A 22298-nucleotide genomic window follows, 5' to 3' on the forward strand; every position below is an offset into this window, starting at 1 on the left:
AAAGAGATTTGTTGCATCGAAAATTATGTGCTACTTCGTAGCGCTTAAGGGTTGCTGGATATTTTATCATTAGACCCCGGATTTGTAAGCGAAATGCATATTCTTTTCCAGACTTCTAATGGTAAGGAGAAAGGTTATACTTCGTATTACATACCTTGACGAGCTATTTAATTAAGGTTGAAAGTGCTTATAAATGCTTATTTCTGCAGGAAACTGTTATGCTTGCTTATTTTATGATTTTGGTTTAAAATAGCATATTTTACCCAAATCTGTCATATTTCAATCCTATTTCAATCACACAACGGCATTGGGATGACGAGATCAATGCTTCTAAATAGCCGCACGAGAGAAATAGCATCCAAGAAAAGATGTAGTACATCCAAAATCATTTTTCCAAATTACCTGATATAACACAGTTAAAAGCTCGAAATAATCCATTGCAACATTCGCTTTCTCTCATTGATAAAATTTCAGTAATGTTGTCTTCAGAAAATCACGGTGTTGCTATAATTGTGTCCGACAAGCTCAGTCAGGTATTACTGAAAACTCCCGGTTATAAAACACTGTCAAATTTATAAAAATATTTCTGGTGAAGAAACAACATTGAAGAGGAATTCTCCGAAGAAGAACTGTGGTGTTTTTCACATGCACCTGTGATGTCATGCTACGTGGAAAGAACATTTTCACTGTACAAATCATTCTTCACTGACAGACACAGGAGCTTCACACAAGAAAATCTCGGGATGACCTTCCTTACATACTGTAACAGCTTTGAATAAGATAAGAGATCTAATAATTTTCCTGTATTTGTTTATGCTTATTTTGGTGCTTATTTTTTTCATTTTTTGTGCTTATTAACTTGCTTATTTTACTGTTTGATTGTGCTTATAAATTCGGGCCCTATTTATCAGGAATGTTCTTTTAATTTTTCTGGTTGGAATAATCTAATGTTGCGCTAATGTTCCGTATGTCGCTGTTCAGTGGTACGTCCTGTCTTGTCCAATCAGGACCAGAAAAGTCAGGATTTGCAGAGCACAGAGGAACACAGGATTTTTATTTGCTGACATTAAAATAATAGCCAAATGTGCCGGGTACGGACTGAAGAGTAAAAGAAGTCATAGCCATTTCACAGGAAAACATCAATTTAAACAGGGACGTGTGACTCCAGCTCAGTCACGCCTGGAGCACACTCCTCCATATAAACAAAGTCAGCCAATACGAACACCAGGATACATAATGAGCCAATAGGAAAAATAGACTTCAAACTCCGCCCCATCATAGTCATATACACTGGTCTCCATTTCTGTATTCCCTGATGAGAGCAATGTATGTGCTCGAAACGTTGGAAGCCAACATCGACTTAACCTGGCTGGTAATTCAAGAACACTTGTTCGAAATGCAAAATTGTCTTTCATTTGGAAGAACCTCAATATTTCTAATCCAGATAATCAGATGTGTTTAGAAATTATCCTAAACATACATGAGTCTTGCCAATACAACAGCATGCGTCCCTAAAAGTTATGGATACCTCATAAAGGGAAGAAAATATGAAACACTAGGCAAATTAAAAATGGAAAAATCAGTGTTGCTACTGTGCAAAGTTCTGGTAGAAATTAAGGTTACAAATAATAATTATTTCTTTTTGAATTGGTGAAAAGTTCAAATAAATATTAGTAGCGACTGAACTCTGATCCTTGATCAGTAGTTGCTCTTTACTTGTTTAGTGCTACCAGTACATTGGCTTATGCTTTTATTATTTAAGTGATAAATTTTAATTTTATTGAAAAACTTTACAGATTACGCCTAAGTATTTTTTTAATAACAATTTCAGCACTTGCCCTGTCCACAATTATGAACTGTTACTTACAGTGGAACCTTGATTTTACATTTTTCAGGGGACCAAGCTCAATAAATTTAAAATGCAGGAAAATGTAAAATCGAGGAAATTTTATAATATTTTGCTATATTGGAACCATCAAGATTCAATGTTTTATGCTGGAAAATGTAAAATCTGGGAGCATAAAATCAAAGTTCCACTGTATTTTTCTAATACAAGATATAGTTTAAATTTTGGTCATATATTTGGTTGTATCTAATATTGTTGCAAAATATCCCATAAAAACACCATTTTTTTTCAGTGTGTCCCACCAGATGAGCAGAAAATCAAATCGTTGATTGGAGGTTCGCTGTTTGCCTATGAGCTTCCATCGTACGTGGAGTGTCTGTCAGATGAAGAAAAATCCAGCACCAAATCTCAACGAGAAGCACAGACGTTCACTCAAATACAACGCTCTATCCAGCCAAAGAATGTAGGGATTTCTCCAGGTAAATGAAAATATTTATCAATTGATAGTTTTACCAGGTGCCAGCAGATTCATATTTTCAACTACAGTCGTGAAATAATTTTTCGGGTAATTGCTTTATTATTGTTATTCACAATGTTTTTCAAAAATCATTTAGCCTCTCCTCATCCTCCTTCATTGAGGTCAATGTCTGATCCAGACATTACAGCATTGGTGACAGTTGAAATGTATTCTTCGTGTTTCTATCACAGTACAGTTCCAAAGTTGCATATATGTAATTTTAGCACGTTTGCATATGGGCAATTTTTGCTATTTGAACATTTCAGGATTTAACAACAGTATAACAATTTCTTGTTCATTTTCTTTCTTGTATTGGATGAGTAAATGGTGGAGTAAATATGTAGCCAATTGTTTCCACTGTATCACCACTCTCCACACTCTTAATACTGGGTGGCCAGAATTAAAGATACCCAACTCAGAACCCTCTGTAGCCTGTTTGAGGCATCGTAGAACTCTGAAATTTGGTGAATCCACTATGCAGACCATGGAGATGGTTCAATTTTCCACCACCAGGTTGAAATGTGGTGCTGTACTACCATGATGGGTTGTACAAATAATCACGTTAAGTGATTTAGCTGAGTTATTAATTAGAAAGACATTTGTTAGTGGCTGGAAGTTGCGAGAAAATAATCTCTTGTTTATTGCAAGATTGCAAGGTAAAGGCAAATCCATAACCAATTGGAGCAGTTTACGTCATTATTACAATCCATCATGGAAGTACAGCACCACGTTTCAACCTGGTGGCGGAAAATTGAACTTTTTTTTTATCGCCATCCTCTTTCCCATTGTCTGCATAGTGGATTCACCAAATTTCGGAGTTCTGCGATGCCTCAAACAGGCTACAGAGGGCTCTGAGTTGGGTAACTCTGGCCACCTGGTATAAATATAAAAAAAAATCTTAACTGCCTACATTGTTGTTATTCATGATGGGTGCCGTAATTGCAGTTTTAATATTGTATGGGTGATGTTCCGTATTTCCACTTGCAAATTTAATTGGCGTTTCCAATTAATTTCGAAGGACCACTGCCTTATTAACAAAGGTTACAGCATCTGGGATGTCGCCCATACAGTTACACAATATTGTTTTTATGTAAACTCAAAAATCAAAACTAAACTCCATGCCAGAATAGTCTTCTTAGGCCGGCACCTGAACTTACACTTTGTTGCCATAGTAACTGTGTCCAAACTTTTTGTATGTATTATATTTCAACTTTTGATGATGGCAGTTGCAGCACTGAAAGTATTCGAGAGTGTTTGAAAATGTGTATGTTATACATTTTTTGGAACTTTTGATGATGACAGAATTATGAAGTTCATAGTGCAAGTTGAAATCATTTGTGTGCCAGTTAATTTTTTTAGTACATTTACCATTTTGGTGTAAATAAAAAATTAAAAAATTATGTGTTTTATATTTTTTGAAACTAAATATTAGAAGGTTGGCAAAATTGTCTGTTTATCAAATAAGACGTTATCTCAGCACATTTGAGAGTGCTTTCAGCGGAATTTTAAAGTTCAAGAGCAATGTTGCCTTTGCCGATAGATTTGTTCCAACATGAACATAACAAAGTCATAATTTAAAATGCTCACAGGTTTAATTTAAAAAATCAAATTAAAAACATTTCAGTTTGCATTTTGCTTTGTTTCTTTGTTTTCATTCCAATCCTATGTTTCCACACTTCAGGTTTATGCACCTTACTCACTTTTATATATATTCTTTCGTATTTCTAAAAGTTAAAAATACAAAATTATTTATTACTTACGTAAAATGACTATCTATTTTGTACACCGACAACGTTTCGGGAACAACTGTTCCCTTCTTCAGGTCCTATATTTCAGCTATGTGTTGGATATTCTGGGGAAAAATATTACCAACTTCAGTGCTTTTGATGCCATTTGTTCTTATAGTAGGAAGAAAGTTTTTTATTTGGCATCAAGTAACATCTTTGTTTTTCCATTTGTACAGGAACAGTAGTGTCTACAAAAGTTAACACCAAAGCATTTGGAGATGAGAATGAGTTCGATGGTATCGTCAATAAAGATTCTAGTCAACCCCCTGTAACCAATGGTGTTACAGTTGAGGTAAGGTGGCACGACAGTTTCTGCATGCCTGCAATATTGTGCTTTAAGGTAATGTACTCACGTAGTTTGCATGACTCTTCTTTCTAGATTAATTGCAAATGATCATTGTCACTATTTTTTCTTTTTTGTAGTTGCAGGTGGTGGTGTGTGTTCATTGCTTGATGTTGAAGAAGCACATGTTGCAGTTTTCAGTCATTACTATTAGATTTACAATAATTAGTTCTTTTTTTCTGTAGTAGGGTAAGGTAAAGTTTCTAATGCTCTTTGCACCATACCATGAGAACACATATTGTATAGGGATGTGGAGGTAGGGCCGCACACATTCTTGATGTTGGCCATTTTTGGAAATCATGTAATCAGTACCATGCTCTGGCCACCTTTATCCCCCAGGGTTGCCCTCCCCCCCAATGTACCCATTTATTAAGGGCTGCGTGAACCCCAGAGCCACTTTATGCATTGCCAAAGTTGGAGAATTCCCACCTGAAGTTGCCTACCTTGGGTCCCAGACATGGCAGTCAGATTGGACGCCAGCACCTCCAGTTATTTTTCTATTGTTACAGTATTTTGCACTTAAATTGTGTTGGTTTAAATAGGGTTTTTTAAAATAAAAGTTATGCACCAATTTGCTTTTAAAAGAGTCTATTGTTTACTATATCTGATCATGTTTGAAGCTCCATTGCCTTGGTCATCCTCGGGTGGATTTCACCTTTGATGCGGCTGACTAATATTATCTGTGCATAAAGTGGAGTTCAAACAAAACTCGAAAACAACCTCAATTAGTTCAGTGGAATTGAACATACTAGGTCAGTGGTAAAGCATTGGCCCAGAGTCCCAAACACCTGATTGAAACTTAACTTTTCAATAATATATCCTTGGTGTGCCATGCTATCACATAGCTCTAATGGCAACCAACCTTCGTGGCAGAGTGGTTATCACAGCATGCTATGATGTCAGATGTCCCGGGTTCAAACGCCATGGCTATTCTTTGTGAGTGTCTCTTCATCAATTTCATCACTCACCCTCATCCCCACGGTTAGCCAAAAGAATGGCAGAAAAAAGAAAGTAAAATAAACCAAATCAAAATCAAAAACATAGCTGTAACATTACTTACGTGAAATTTAGAAGATTTCGCACTTCCGCATTGCACAAATTTAATGGTTCAATCCTATTAATTTCGAACAAACAATGCAGTGACGTGGTACCATCTCCGCTTCAAACGCCGTACCCTTTTGTGAATGAAGACAGTGGATCTTCGAAATTAATAGGATTGAACCATTAAATTTGTGCAACGAGGAAGTGCGAAATCTTCTAAATTTCACGTAAGTAATTTTAAACCGCGTTTACCGCAACCATCATGAATAGCTGTAACAGATTTTATTGCAGTACCGTAAGCCAATTACACAACACACACCATTTCTATTGAGGATTCCTGACAACAAGGAGCAGTAATGACCAGTATTCAACAAAACCTACAATTATAAACAAAACTGTGATAAGATACAGTCTGCATCCAAGATGAAATTTCCCTGAGGATAAACAGTAGGTCAATTAGGAAGGAAACTCAAAAGTTTCATCTTTGTGTATCAACTTATAACAATTTGCATTATGAAGGTCACTATGCATTTTGTCAAACATATGTTAAGAATGAGACTCGTGAGAAAAGATGAGTCATTTATCTGGATGAATATAATTGATCTTTTGCTAATAAAGGCTAGACCAAAGTGCACGATGCAACAAACCCCTGATCCCATTGCTAAAATGTACCCCATAAAACCACCAACCACCTACCAAAGAAGACAGGTCAGATAGGGTTGATTAGTTACTATGCAGTTGGTTTTGACATACTGATAATTAAAAAAATGCTAATTTTTGTATTAAACTGTCTACAAGTACAAAAACACATGGAAAGTATCTAATAATGTAGCTAAAAAATTAACTCTTCCAGGGTTCCAAATCTGGGACAATCTTTCTGAAGAAAGTGAAGTATTAGCAATATAAAAATGTGATGTAAAGTATGATAAAGAGCAGGTTGTTACTAGCATTTATTGGAAAAATTAAAACTTGGTCTTCTGCTATGTAAATAATACCTTTTTCCTCCCTCGCCAAATATGAAAACAAATTATCCTAACAGACATAAATGCACAACCTCTCGGACATGTTACAACTTTTTAATACAAGGTGACCCTTATCAATAGATTGATTTTTAGAGATTCTACAAATATAAAATTCTGTCATACTGTTGATAATGTACTGCTTTAGGGAGTGATCAAAGTGAAAAAGCCTAGATAGGGGATGCATTCCCCCTCCCCCACTTTGGACACTGCTTTTAATAAATGAATAACTTAATGAAGAAATTGCTGCAAAGGTAAATCACTCAAAAGTTTTATCCACAGGAAGAGTTTTAATAATATGTTCAATTCAGTTAGCGCATTGTAGTTCTTGGTGACAGAAGATTACAAAAGGGGCTTCCATATGGAGTAGAGATAAGACTGTTTCCTTTTAGTCAAGGGATCCCAAGTTTGATCCCTTAAACTGTAGGTCCAGTCCCCATTAGTTATCTGTGCATAAAGTTGACTTGAAAGACAAACTTGGATTTTATGGTTATTGGATGAAGTCATGAGAAATATATCTAAGTAATTATTCATTGGTGACACCTCGTTTATTGTGTGTTGACCAAATGCTAGTGATGTTTCACGTTATATTGTTCCTGCTGTGAAAATTGGGTTACGAAGCTAAGAATTTGTTTGTTTGCAATACATCTGATATTATTTTCTTAGTAGCTGATTTGTTAATTTTAACACCAAACGGTAATGGAAATACTGCTTAGCTTAAAAATCTCTTCTGAACTTGCACAGTAGTTATGTAGGTTATGCAATTGCTGACATCAATGTATATGAAGCTGTACATTTGTCAGTTTCTTTGTAATGGAATCCTTTAAACTTTTTGCATGCTTCTATATTTTTTATTCTAAATACAATGCTTCTCTTTACGTTTGGCTTCTCTCTCTCTCTGTTCTGTATCCTGTTTCTTTTTCATCTGTAGAGGATATTTTTTTCTTTAGTGCCTTCGTGTTTGTTAATAGAAGCAGTAAGTACTCTTGATACTAAAAAATTATTCAATTTGATAAGGTTTTTAAAAAATGTACTATACCTTGTTCCTTCAATAATTTATGTACATGTGTCTTAAAAATCTATTTTTTATCTAAGGAGGAATACAAAAGTAATATGCATTGTTCAAAATGTTTTTGTTTTTTAAAAATGTGTTTATTCATAGTTATTTGTTTTCATGGTTTTGTGATATAGATATTTTTATCTCAGCATTCCACACACCCCCCCCCCCCCATGAACTGAGTGCAACTTTTTAAATTTCATCTTTATCTAATATATATATATATATATATATTATTATTATTATCCAAAATGCAAGATAGAGCATTCTGTTATCCTGTTGAGAATTAGGAGCAGAGTAAGAACAAAAAAGAGCATTAAACAGGGTGGCGACAGACCTGGAAAACCTGGAAAACCGGGAAAAGTCAGGGAATTTGAGGTGTCAAAAAAAGTCAGGGAAATGTCAGGGAATTTCGTCCTTTTTTTTTTTTTTTTTTTTTTTTAAGATATCGTTATGGAACTCTGTACGGGAACAGGAAATCTCGTTCGTAAATTTCGGCCTCAACTTTTAGGCCCCTTTTATACGCAACACAACCACGGCGCCAGAAACCAGTGATGGCAGGAGGGGGAAGAGAGAGAGAAATTTCTCTAGCCCGGGGTTCTCGGCGGGAATTTTAAATTCGAACACTCTTTGCTGGAAAATTGTTATAACTCGGGTACTATGGGAGCAATCTACTTCGGATAACTTTTGTTTTGAAAATAAGCCAAAATGTGAAACTGTTTTTTACGAAAAATAGGTAATTTGCATATTGCTCAGAAAATTGTTTATAACTCGGGCACTATGGGAGCAATCTACTTCGGATAAGTTTTGTTTTCCAGCTAAAACATCAGAGCATGCAACTGTGTACAATTCAGAACGCCGAACCGAGGAAGGGGTTTTTTGGGGGTGCGACCCCCGAATTTCAATGAAAAAACAATAAAAATCTGGAGTTTCCCAGTTCTTCTCCCGCTATTTGTTAAGAAGGCGCGAAATTTAGTATTCCTTTCAAAGAATGGACATTTTTCAAGAGAATGAAACATGTTTCATGTTCTTGGGTGCCATATAAGTTGAATAATAAGCCAAAATGTGATTATTATTTTTTACGAAAAATAGGTAATTTGGATTTTTGGAGGAAATTTGTTATAACTCGCGCACTATGAGAGCAATCTACTTCGGATAAGTTTTGTTTTGCACCTAAAATATCATAGCATGCAACTGTGTACAATTCAGAACGCCGAACTGAGGAAGGGGTGTTTGGGGGCACGACCACCAAATTTCAAAAAAAATAAATCTGGAATTTGCCCTCTCTTCTCCCGCTATTTTGGGAAGAGGGCGCAAACCTTAGTATTCTCTTCAAAGAATGGACGTTTCCAAAGAGATTGAAACATATTTCATATTCCTGGGTGCCATGCAAGTTGAATAATGAGCCAAAATGTGTGTGTGTGTTGCCCGACCCTGTGGCCGAGTGGTTAGCACATCGCGCTGCGACGCCAAGGGTCCCGGGTTCGAATCCCGGTCGGGTATGGTTGTTTGTGAATGTCCATTTTCATCCATTTCATCATTTCATCACTCATCCCCATCTTCGCAAATTAGCCACGAGGCACAAGACGCGAAGTAAAATAAACTAAATCAATCAATCAATTAAAATGTGAAACTCTGTTCGGAAATGTGGCATGGATATGTTGCGGAGAGGGGGGAGGTTGGTCATTAATATGAATTTCCCAGGCTTACTCCAGACCTGTGTCAGAGATTCCACCCAAACATAAGAGTATGAAGGTCCAAAAAGCACCATGATGTCATATGGTATCATCGGGCCAGTACGACCTTACTCTGATGATACCATATGGTATCATCGGGGGAGTAAAGGTTAAGCCTTTTAATATTACGTGGAAAATGCAATGAATTATCATTTTTTCTTGTCCGTATAGGAGTAGTAAGGGAACTTGTCAACAGATGGAGGGGATACGAACGGGTGGGGCCGTCCCATAGTTGTCGGACGTCGTAGTAAGGCATTTTGTTGGGCAAACTGAAGGAACATGGAAACAAATAGGTTCCATTGATACATACGATTTTTGTCGAATATCGCCACCCGACAAAGTATCTCACTACAACATGCGACAGAAATTGCATGGACTGCAACATCCAACAAAAATCGCATGCATAAACAAGAAGAGCTTAAGACTGCAAATATGCTGCTGGAATTTTATTTCTCTTCTGGCTCACTTCGCCTTATTTAATGTAGCAGTGCTTACGAAGATTTTCTTTCATCATCCTGACGTATTACTGGTTTTGCACAAGTTAACATACGTTTACAATGACATTGCTCTATTCTTAGATATGAAGAAGAATCCAACCAAATGGGATATATATTGAATACTATCACGAAAAAGTGAAACATAAATCTGCATTTGTGAACGTTATAAAAATTGGCCAGTGCATGCATGCTCCCAACCTCAAATTTACTGCAATACTATTATTGCAATGAATTTAACGCCACTCTCTGTCCTGTCTGTTTAAACTCGTGAGAGATGGTCATTAATCTCTCACTGAGTAAGGTTAATGTCCAGTATTATGAAACAAAATACTAATAATAAATACTTAAATATTTTAATATCATATTTACTCGAATCGTTCAATCATAAAGGCAAATCACTTTCTTCAAGATTTGACTCTTCTCTGCCAGCCCTGCTAAATTTTCACTTTCCATCTACTGATTTATACGAAGAGTGGCCAGAAAGTAATTTCCAATTAGTAGGGACATTGATTTTTTGCAAACGTCAAAACCGTGAAAAATGGTAATTGCTGTGAAGTTATGTTTATGAATGTGCAGTGATGTCTGGACACATTTTTCGCCCGTTCGAAATATCGAAATAATGCGAATTTGGCATAAAATGCGAATTGTTGGCGTTTTAGCGATTTTTTTAAAGAAATGTCCTAAAACAACGAAAAATTCCATGAAATCCAACATTCTTGTCTTTTCTAGGCCATGTTTGTGTACATAGAACGTGCAAGTTTTCCAACATTTTACTCAAGAGTAAACTATAGAGTTATACGTACATGGAATAATTCCGACAGCCACATTAAATCATGTATTTCCCACGATTTTTTGAACTTGTATCAAAACCATTTCCATCACAGAGCAAAGTGGCAGGGTTCTAACAGGAGATCGAGTGCGTATCTACCGTCACACGGGAGCCACATCTTCGTATTTGTCACACGAGATATGTTTTGAATTACCAAGCTAACTGCGCACCATCGGCATTTGTCGAGCAAGTAATAGTGGAGCTCAGTCGTTAGGGCGTCTAACTACTATGCGAGAGACCCAGGGTCGATCCCCTGCGGGGAAGAACCGGATACTTTTCCACCTATTCAAACTGCTCCGGCGCCCACCCAGCATCATATGAAGCTGGTACCTTGAGAAAACTTTGAGGGATAAAGGTAGCCAGGAGCATGGTGCTGATCACATCACCCCCACCTTCAGCCTTGATCAAGAAAGTGTGGGGCCCTAACTCCACAACCCTATACACCTTCATGGAAAAGTGCAGGGGAGCACTTTCCTTTTATTTCCTCAAAAATCTGTTCCAACATATCAAACTGTCACGAAAAGACGTAGACCATGTGACCTACAATTTAAAATAATAGTTTAAATGCACAATGGAGTATTAAGTTTCGGTATATTTGGCAGATAAATGTTCTAAAACAAAAACGCGAATTTTGGGAAACGTAACAGTAACAAGTCAAAAAAAGATAATGCCAATTTTTGGTGCCATAATATATCGGTATCTGTCACGTGAGATTGATTGATTTTAATTTTGGGTGTGTCGCCACTTATGGCCATTATACACCCTTCAGTATATACGGCGAAAATTCCATTATCTAAAATCCTTACCTTAAAATTAAAAAAAGGGATATGGAAAATAACTTTCAAGATATCAAACTCTCACGAAGAGGCGTAAGCCATGTGACTTACAATTTGAAACAGTACTTTAAAAACACCATGAAGGTGTAATTGCAGATATTTGCCAGAAAATGCGCTAAAATGAAAATGTGAATTTTGGGGAAAATAACACCGTATAGTAAAAAATAAAAAATAAGAAAATACACCAATTTGTAAAAAAATAACAAAATATCAAGGTCCCTACCGATTAGGCATAAATAAAACAAGAATATCAGTTGTAATTTATTACATTAGTAACAGTGAGTCCTAACCTAATTTTCGGCATAATCACCACCGTTGTTCTGGCATTTGTCGTAGCATGGCACTAAATTTTGTATGCCCATGGCATGTGTGTCTGACAGCAAAGACTGGAACTATCTCTACCGCAGTGTAGCTGACAAATCATTTCCCTGCCAGAAACTTCTTCAGTTAAGCAAAGAGATGAAAGTCGGTACATTCAAGGCCAGGGCTGTTCAGGGAGTGGTCCAAGATCTCTCACCTGAAGTGATGCAAAGGGCCCGTGTGTGCTCAGCTGTATGGGGTTGTGCACATTCGATTGGCCTTCCGTGAATTGTCTGCAACATCGTCTGACCATACTATCACTCACGACGTCCGGTCTGCACACCTCACACGATTGCTGGTGGCTCTGTCTGTGCCAAATTCTGAGCGTGCAATGTAGGCTACATCGCAGTCGGTGGGAGACTGTATGAGAGCTGCAATTTTTAACCTAGAACTGTCCTAAAACGACTGCATTGCAACTGTACCAGATTACAGCTACATGCCACTTCTTTCTGCCTGCATGTGTGTGTGTGTCGCTCTCCGACCACTAGTGCTGCGTATAGGCACCATTGGAGCTTTTTCAGGATGCCCCTCGTATGTGATCTTTCAGAAGCTTTTATTATTAGAGTGTTCCTGTTTTAATGTGTGGTTAGCTAAATCAGGTACCTATACAACGCAATTCTATAAATTCCTTGCGTTAAATTTCTGATACCTACGTACATATCCTTTTCGTCGGCATTAATGGTATAACTGTATGTTGTCAGTTTCACAGTACTTCACTTGTATATACTGTACTGAAGCAGAAATCCCATTGATAATGTAAGGAAATATGATACTTTATTTTGTTCGATTCAATTGTTTCACTTAAATGCAAGAGTTAAGTTGTTTGCTTTACAGAGAAGAGAGAAGTAGCTTTATGCATCGAAAAATGAGTCCGCACTCATGGTTCTTGCAAGCAGAGGGTTCCAAACCTCAGTGGAAATATCAACATATAATACCCAGAATGTATAAGGAGACTGATAAATTACAAATTGTATTTCTTAATCAATCACTCTTCACTCTTATCTCATTTAGTCGTAACTTTAAAAATAATCAAGTATTTTATTTTAAACTTACTGCGCATGACAAAATTCCGTAATCCTTCCCTAGCTTGTGCATTGTAATAATTTTCCAAATTCACTATTTTGCAGTTTGAATTAAAAACATAGAGAATAGAGAAATTAAGTCATTTTCATAAAAGATAATATTTGTACTTAACAAAACCATATCTGGATCTGTATGAGTTTATTATATCCATTTGCAAAAACATCGATTTAGTTTAGTTTGTAATTGTCAGGGAAAAATGTAAATTTTGTCCTGGAAAACCTGGAAAAGTCAGGGAATTTCATTTCTGCTTGTTTGTAGCCACCCTGATTAAAGTTCTGCAGATGTCTCACCAAAACCACAAACCTAGTGTAGTTTCTGACTACTTTTTGTCTATAGATTCCTATGCTAACTTATATGACCTTATAAACAGCCACAAGTAGGTACGAGTACATATTTCACCGATGACAACATTTATCCAAATGCAAAAACTTTTTTCTTTTTTTTTCGGGACCTGGATGTTAAAATGCTTTTATCTCAAAAGTAACATTTAGCACATTCGTGGTTTTGGCATTGGTGAGATAATATGTGTGTTTAACATATTCACATCCAGCTCTGGGAGGGGCATTTAAACGGCCAGGCCAGGCATTTTCTGAATCCAAACAAACTAAAAAAAAAATGTGGCTGCCATCTTGAATTCTCGAGTTTTTCAAAATGACACCCTGGTGACTGCAAATGGTCCTTTTTGATTGCCTTTTTAAGCCCTGTGCCAACGTCTTCGAGGGTTCCTGGTGGTGTCTCCTACCTCTGACCCCCAAGGGTCCTCCAAGGATCAGACCCCTGAAGTCCTCGGTAATTTGGTACCCTGAACATTCTCTCTGGTACTGCATCGTACCTCTTCCCCTCCAAAGTCACATGGTGCACCCCTTTTTGTTTGCCAATCAACATATGGGGAGAAAATGCCAAAAAAACATGATGAAAACAACACTGCAGCTAAACAGCCTTAGTCGTTTATGGTCAAATACAAGAACATACTTAAATCAACCATGGTCGTTTATGGGTGGGAATGTGTTAATTGTTATGAACCCATCATAAATGAAATTGCCACATTGGTTTAGTTCAGGTGCTGTCCTGGTACCTTCTAACAAGCATACAAACAAGAGTTTGTTTATCTTTCGGGATCGTTGATAGGCTATGTGAAGCCTGATATTTGAAGTTAATTGGCTGCGAGAGGTGTATCGTAAAGGGGGGTATAGCTCTGAAGAGTTACGTCTACACTTAACCAAGCAAGCGGCTCTAGGCCCGTGAAATAAGAACTACACTCACGATTAACTTTAAACACTACAATTGCCTGGTCTGGCAGGGGTGTGAGAGAATGATAGACAAGGATTTTAGGAACATTCGTTACCTGTAGATCTCGAAGTGACGATCAACTCGCTGGTTCGTTGATGAAACTCTGATGAACTCTCCTGAAATAAAGCTCCTTTCCGATAGAGTACTACTTCTAGCTGTAACTTCTTTTGTAATGTTCGGTAATCCGACTAAGTTGGAGGCCACAACTATTCACCCCATAACTTTCTTAGTTCAACAACTTGTATAATTCCGAGGCACCGACTGTGCACGTGATAGATTTCAGATACCGACTGTTTGTAGAAATATTCTCCCGAGCTATTTAAACAAAATTCGAACTTCGGTCGTTGAGAGAATGCGTCTCTCAATAACGGTGCTTTCAGCGTAAAGCTGTGTTTGCAGTATCTTTCCTGCGATTCCGGAAGAATTCGTATCAGTGGATTTTTACCTCCGCTGAAGATCGCAGGTGGCATTTGCTTGAAAGAAGCTCTTTCCAGCTTCTTTCATACTCGTACCCTTTTTATGAAATGATTAGACTATCGGACTATGGCGCCCCGGGGCCCGGATTCAAGTCATGCCTTCGGCATGATACGCAAAGGAAGTGTGCATCATCCACATTGATATATTTTTTTTTTTCTGTCTTCTGCACTGAATGGTAGCTCGTTTGTACCTGGTAGCAGTGCACACAGCATTGATGTCAGCCATGATGTAGCTGGCAGTCCAAACATCATTGTACCCACTTCTTTCAACCTGTTTTCCTGGTTTTTACTCTTCTTGTGCAATGTGGGTGGGAAATGCGCAGGATGTTGAGTGTTGTGATTTTGTCTGTGTTGTTTCTGGTTCAGGCAAGAGAATGGAGAAAATATTGATGTTTATACTTGTTCTGTTGTCCATTTATCAGTTCATTTTTGACATCATCGTAATTAACCTAGAAAAGTAGAAAGGAACTAACTAAAAATAACAGACAAATTCAGATTATGAAAGTAAATCCAAGGTTAAAAAAATAATAAAATGAAACTTAAGTCATTACTTGAGGCTAGAACAGTGACCATTAATGAACATGAGCACTGACACAATTACAAAAGTGTCTGCGTTACAGTGCTGGAGGAAGAGCATTTTGCTTGAGTGCCAAATAGTTTGCACAGATGATGCTAGAGTGGAATTGAGAAATTCAAATAAAAATATATAAATAACTTCGTGACTGAGTAGGAATGTTTCAGAATGACGTTTCGGAAGTTTGTACTACTTCCTTCATCAGGTAATAAAATAAGAACTTTAGGTGCCAAACATGGTACCGCGCTGTTAAATTGTAAGTTGAGGATTCAGGTTGAGGATAGAAAAGGTAAAAAACTTACGGTGACAGCATGAAAGTCTTCGCTGGTTAAAAATTCCCTATGTTAAAAACAAAAACCACAACAAATAAAAATCGAAGACCCATTACAGTCCCCTAGTGACTATCAGGTACATAAAAGGGGGTTGGGGGGGTGGAACAAGGATAACCTGGAAGAAGAAAAAAGGGTATACTGAATCGAATGTGAATGCAGGAATGAATATGTAGGGCAGACTGCGCACTAGATGGGATGAACACGATAAAGATATTAAGGAAGGGGTACTTAAAACAGGCCTATCTGAACGTATCATAATGAGCGGACATAGGATTATAAAAAGGGAAATAATTAGGAAAGAGGAGAATAAATTAAACGGGAACGTTTATGAAGCTGCATTTATATGCACAGGAAAAAGGAATAAGCTTAACAGAGATGATGATAATCTGGAGGAAGGGTGGATCGCTTTTCTTAAAAAGTGGGATAAAGTGGTAAATACACACACTTAAATGGGTTTCCATGTCACTCCCGAGGTTGTGAAGGCTGTCGAAGAAGAGAGGAAGTTCACCTTGGAATGGTGACGTATACGATCGTAAGAGGGGAACGCTGGAGGGGAAATTTCACCTTCCACGCAGGATAGGAGTGCTTTCAGTCCATGTGTTCTACCCAACACTGACGGAAGTCACTAGGGGACTGTAATAGGTCTTCGATTTTTGTTTTAGTTGTATTTTTTGTTTTTAACATAGGGAATTTTTAACCAGCGAAGACTTCCATCAGAGTTTTTATGATGTCACCGTAAGTTTTTTACCTTTTCTATCCTCAACCTGAATCCTCAACTTACGATTTAACAATGCGGTACCATGTTTGGCACCTAAACTTTTTTATTTTATTACCTGATGAAGGAAGTAGTACAGACTTCCGAAACGTTGTTTTGAAACATTCCTACTCACTCACGTAAGTTATTTATATATTTTTTATTTGAATTGATAGTGAGTAAAACACACCATTGTAATATGTGGAATTGAGAGCTTTGCTTGAGCGAATAATGCTTGAACAGGCAAAATGAGTGGTATATGCTCTAAAACCAGTAGTACATGTATGTTCATAATTTTTCTGTGGTGGTGGGCCCTCGACTATGGATCATGAGGTGAAAGATGCAGTGAAATAGAAACTTAAGTAAACATAGTCATCATCTCCATGTTAAACTGTAGTTCAGTCTATCTTACCAATACAGTGATGTGTGAAAATGAAACAGATGAAGGCGGAACGTGCCAGTATGGATATTTTACGTGTGTGTCTATGAGTTTTGTTCCATTAAAATGATTTTCCGTTGTAAATCCTCGAGCCTGGGAGACTCAAACAGGGTTGCTACGCGACTGGAAAACCTGGAAAACAGGGAAAAGTCAGGGAATTTGGTTGGTCAGGGAAAAGTCAGGGAATTTAGCTTATTTTCTGGAATTTACGTGCATTTTGGAGTTGCAGGAGAACCAGTTACAAAATGAACGAACGGTTCATTTCCACTTCCGAATTCGGTTCTTGTGATTCCAGTCCCCCCAAAAGATTCAGTTCAGAAACTTGTTCCTCTCATCATTATGACTTCTAGTCTGTTACGTACAGAGTTATGGTTTCTTCGCATTTCAATTCTATATTTATTCACTCTCGGATCTAGGTTCTTGGATCAGTTCATTTTGCGACTCGTTCTTGTGAACCTGTTCAAGACCGGAATTTGGAGAGGCGTGAGATTTTTCCTTAGAGAACAAGCTACTCAAGACGAAACCTACGCACCAGCCATCCTCAGAATTTCTTGCGGAAAAAAATGTTGCTTTAGCTTTGTGTGTAGTGAGGAAATTTTCTTTCTTCAAGAACACACCCGTTTGGAACCCATTCTCTTTTGATACGTGAAGCGGAGCAGGTTGGTGTTTGGACAGTTCATTGGTTTTGGATCTGCAATAAAGCTTGAAGAGCAGAATTTCACGTAACTGGCTGTGGTTGACGTCACACTGGATGGGTGCGGACGCCGAGTAAAAACAAAGGGACTCACTACTTCGTTCCCCCTTGAACCCGTTCTGTGAATTTGAGTCCTTCGTTTGCGACCCGTTCAGAAGCAACCTGATGAACTAGTTCATTTGCTCGTTGTCGTAGTTTTTACATTGCAGAGATGTGTTACACCCGAGAAATTAGTGATTTTATGCAGTATCAGTGACGTCAATATTCGAATATACGTACACTGGTCACACGTCGGTGTTAGGTTAGGAATGTTGGTTTCATGCCGATAGTAATTTTACGTATTGTTCGCATGTAGAATGAAATTATGCTGAAAAGTGGTGAAAATGAGCCCAAGTTCCTTTTGTTTTATTACGATTTCATCATGCTACAAATGCAACTTTTACATGGTTCGATTTTGATGTATGTCTGTTAACACATACTGCAGAGTTTTAGCGATTACTTAAGATTTTGTTAATATATGCTTTTGTGGTTAGGTTAGGAATGTCAGGTTTGGTTGTCTTAGAATTAAAATAAAGACCCTGAATGCACTCTACTAAGGTTCCGATTTATTTCTACATTCATTCCCACTAGTTTATGATACTTACTGTAGCTTGTCAACCGGAGAATACCTTGTCCGTGGGAAGCGTTTATGATTGAGTAAGGTCATTTTGAGTCCTCCTCCGTAGCCGAGCGGGTTAGGCTTTCTCTCGTCTTGAGATCGTTTGCTATGGGATGGCGTAGGTTCCAATCCAGCTCTGGTCGGAATTTATTCGGCCTACGTATAGGGCCAGTGGCAACCCACTATCGTGAGGAAATTGGGGAGCTCCGAGTGAGTGAGCGTAATCCGGTCGCGAAGTACTACAACGGCTGGGGGTCGGTTGGGCTGACCACCCGTCCCCCTAGTCTGGCTGCAGATCTCCACGCCCCCTTGGTGGCTCGCGTGGGAGGGAGGCCCGCAGTCGGTAGGTAAGCCTTGGCCCGATATTGGGTTGTTGCGCTATTGGATTATTTTAAGGTCATTTTGAAGGTTTTTTTTTCAACATAAAACTTTTTCGAATCCAAATAGTGCTCATGATTTTAAGGAAGGTTCAAATTTCGTGTCACAATGATTGCCAAAATTCTATGATAATTAGTTTTCCTGCTAGGAAAATGTGAAAAAAAATAATCATAAAACATTCGGAACTGTTACCTTTTAGAAGACAGATTTCGATGTTTTCTGTAATATAAAATTGGTTCCAGCATGTGGAAAACTCAAATAATGGAGATATTTGATTCCAAAGTATGGCCCGCGTATATATTTTTTTAGGTGTATGGTTGGTCACCGGCCCCATTCAAGTTCTGAATTTCCATAATATATGTAGCCTACTATTTTCAATAAATTAAAAAATATAATCATTAAACTTATTGCATATTTTCTAAATGTACCTGACCTAATTTTCTGTTGTTTCTCATTTGTATTGATGTAGGCTAATTGAGGTTGTATACAGGTTACATTGTAAAGCTTTGATAAATGCCACATTTTTTTATTGATTTTTTTACACCACTTAAATTGTAATGACTGAAAATTGGGAAGTACAATAGTTATTTATTTTTTTATTGAATAGCATTATATTAATCACTCGGTAAATTTTCAGCTAATAACTGTGTATATTCATATTCATAATAATTAACGTGCCTGCATATTTAATTGAAAAACATGAGGTTCAAAAGCAAATATCATGACGACAAACATGTCTGGAAAAAAATTATTTCTGGTCTGGAAAACCTGGAAAAGTCAGGGAATTTCATAATCAAAAAATCGTAGCTACCCTGCTCAAACAAGTATGAGTGAGCGAGTTCCATGCAATACTGTAGTCTCGTGTAGGTGTTCTCAATACTTCAGGAACATAAGGAGAAAATGTGCATTAAGTGACAGGTAGGTGCTCCCCTGCATTGATTTTTATAGATTTAGTTTATTTAGTGTTTCATTTCTGCCACTTTTTGGCTAATCGTGATGATGGGATGAAATGACAATCATGAACAACTCGGATGACACAACACAAGCCGAGAGAGAATTATACCGGCTGTGAGTCCAGGCATCACAGCCTCATTGGCATTACAATTACTGGGATATACTATGTGGAAGTGTGGTTGACATTGACTTTTGGGTGTCCTCGAAGGTCATCTCTCCTGTATAGAGACTGAGCTGCTTTATTTCCTTCCTGTATGACACCTTTGTAAGTAGAGCAGTGGTTCTCAAAACTTTTTCAGTCCGGGACCCACCTTGAAGGATATTACACTTCATGGGACCCATAAGCATGGGCGCTGGCAGAATTACTTGTAGGGGTGTGCGCCCAGTTTACAATCATATTTTTGCTAACACCGAGTACTTTAAGAAGCCCTCTTTTACACTTGCTTAAACAAATTTCACACACTTCATTCAAGAAAAGTAAACACGTAATTGGAAAGACTAACTGTGAAAAAAAGAATCCAGTGAACTTTTAAAACTTCTGCAATCCATTTGTTCACAGGCATTTGGTTAGCTTTGCAATCCAAGCAGTCTCGAGAGCAATGTGAAATGATGACAGTTGACACCTCTCGGTGACCACATACACACACACAGGCGATCGGAAATATCAAGCGACACCTTAAGTCGACATGCATGAGACAACTTATTGCTGTGACCAAAAAAAAAAAAAAAGACAGATATCCGATTCCCTTAAGTTAAACATCAGTGAGTAGCCGGTAAATTACAATAGAAGAGCTCGAATAACAGAAATGTAGAGTTTAGACTATGAACAACATGGGTTGAATTTAAATTGTTAAAACAATATATCTTAGTAATTTAAATGTAAGAGGTTTTTAAGACGACAGTAAATACATTTTCGAGCCCGGTTTCGCGACCCACCAAATGCCCTTTCAGGACTCGGCAATGGGTCGTGCCCCATAGGTTGAGAAATGAGCACTAGAGGGTGCTGGTTTCAGTATGTCATAATTAAGTACAGTGGCTGTGTGTATTTTTAACAAAAGTAGTGCACCACTATGGATTTAACTTACCATTCTACAGGGTGATTCTCTTGTAAGAGGCCCAAACTATTCCCTATAAAAATTATGTATATTGAGAAGAAGAAACTAGCTCCATCCTTTGCATTCGTGTAACTGACAAACAACAGGGGATTGCTCCTGGAAAAGCTAAATTCATGAATTGGAGAGAAGGAAACAGTGTTGAACACAAAACAGTGATGAATTTGAATTTTTCTTTACATGGGTGCCAAGAATTATCAATTTCTTATCATGTAGGAAGAAAATGATGTTATAACAACTGGAAAAGTCTGCACTGAACACGTGTACCCATCTTCTGTGCTGGGTGTTACCTAATACACATCTGCGGTCTTCCTGATGGTGCAGTGGTAGAGTCGTCGCCTTGTAATTAAGAGGTCCTGGGTTTGATACCCGGTGAAGGCACATAGTGGCTCGAATCCCACTTTAAACTGTAGGTCCAGTCCTGATAGCCTTACTGTGGTGCATAAAGTGGACTTAGACACCAACTCAAGCAATCAATCAATGATACACATGTTAGTCTAAACGATTCAGTGGTTCTAAAACTATTCCAGTAAATTGCATGTTCATGAAATGTAGTTTTAATGTTTGTTTCATTGTAGACGTCAGTCCCATCAAACTCTGCAGAGGAAGTTGTGCATTGTCGGCATCCAAGCAACGCAAGCAGTACCAGCCACAGCACAGCAGCCTTGAGTAGCAGCTTAAGCAGCAATGTCTCTGTTAGCGGGGACAGTCATCAGGGCTTCATCGTAGCTTTCCATAGGAAAATGGTGAGTCATTTCAGTGTGAACTTGTTAAGGTTCACTTTATGTAGTATTATGGGACAAAAAAAGAAAAAAAGGTTTCCAATAATTTTGTGGATGCAATATTTATACATGATGCAAAGGTCCTTTACACTATTGGTCCTCCACAATAGCATAATTGCTAGGGGTGTTGCCTTTTAATCAACGAGCCCTGGGTTTGGTACCTGGGAGAGACACACGGTAGTTAAGATTCCATTTTAAGCTATAGGCCCAGTCCAAATTTGCCTATATGAGCAGAAAAGATACTTGTCAAAATGTATACTGTTCTTTTGTATTTAACATGCTCTCTGCCAGGCTTGTTTCACCAATTCTTTTCTCCTGCGCCAAAGTGGTTATTGGACTGATTTTGAAAATTTGCAAATTTTGCTTTTTTTCCTGTAAAAAATAGAACAGCCAAAACATTTTTATGTTCCCTCGACTCCCCATGCCTTGTCACATCATTGTTATACTCCTGACCGACGGCATGCTAGGAAAACCAAAGTCAAGCCACATGTTTTGGTCATCATGACTAATGTGTGCCAGTTTCGGTCATTATGGCTAATGTGGCAGAGAACATGTTAAATAGTTTCCCAATCCAACCTAAGTTAAAACTAATTACAGCTAAATGGTTAAATATAATTATTGAGGAGGTGAATCTATCTGTCTACAGGGCTTGAAATAATGTTTTTCATATCAGTACAGTTATCAACAGGGCCCGGGACTTTATGTCCCATAAAACTTTAAAATATGTATGTAATTATGTTATAAAAATGGAAAAATATGTCATGAAGAATTAAAAATGTCAGAAAAATTCAGAAGTATCCCCAGTAAAGCCAAAGATATTCACAACAGTACTTTCGAATGTCTCATTATACGGGATGAGTATCTTCCAGGAAAGATCAACTAACATGGGGGTGGGGTATTAAAT

The 22298-nt window shown here is 37.7% G+C and overlaps 1 protein-coding gene across 2 annotated transcripts in view; it reads left to right on the forward strand.

The window, feature by feature from the left end:
- The window catches only part of Usp32 (Ubiquitin specific protease 32), an 82420-nt gene that overhangs the window by 45623 nt on the left and 14499 nt on the right, over positions 1-22298 (forward strand). Inside the window, exons 21-23 of one of the 2 annotated variants that reach the window (XM_083128630.1) lie at positions 2139-2325; positions 4327-4490; positions 21191-21358. In XM_083128630.1, coding sequence (XP_082984756.1) covers positions 2139-2325; positions 4327-4490; positions 21191-21358 — 519 coding nt within the window. The remainder of the gene's footprint in view (positions 1-2138; positions 2326-4326; positions 4491-21190; positions 21359-22298) is intronic. The other variant, XM_083128631.1, reaches the window with a different exon arrangement.

This window comes from Lepisma saccharinum, chromosome 9, assembly GCF_977018435.1.
Source record: "Lepisma saccharinum chromosome 9, izLepSacc3.1, whole genome shotgun sequence".
Classification (NCBI taxonomy): domain Eukaryota; kingdom Metazoa; phylum Arthropoda; class Insecta; order Zygentoma; family Lepismatidae; genus Lepisma; species Lepisma saccharinum.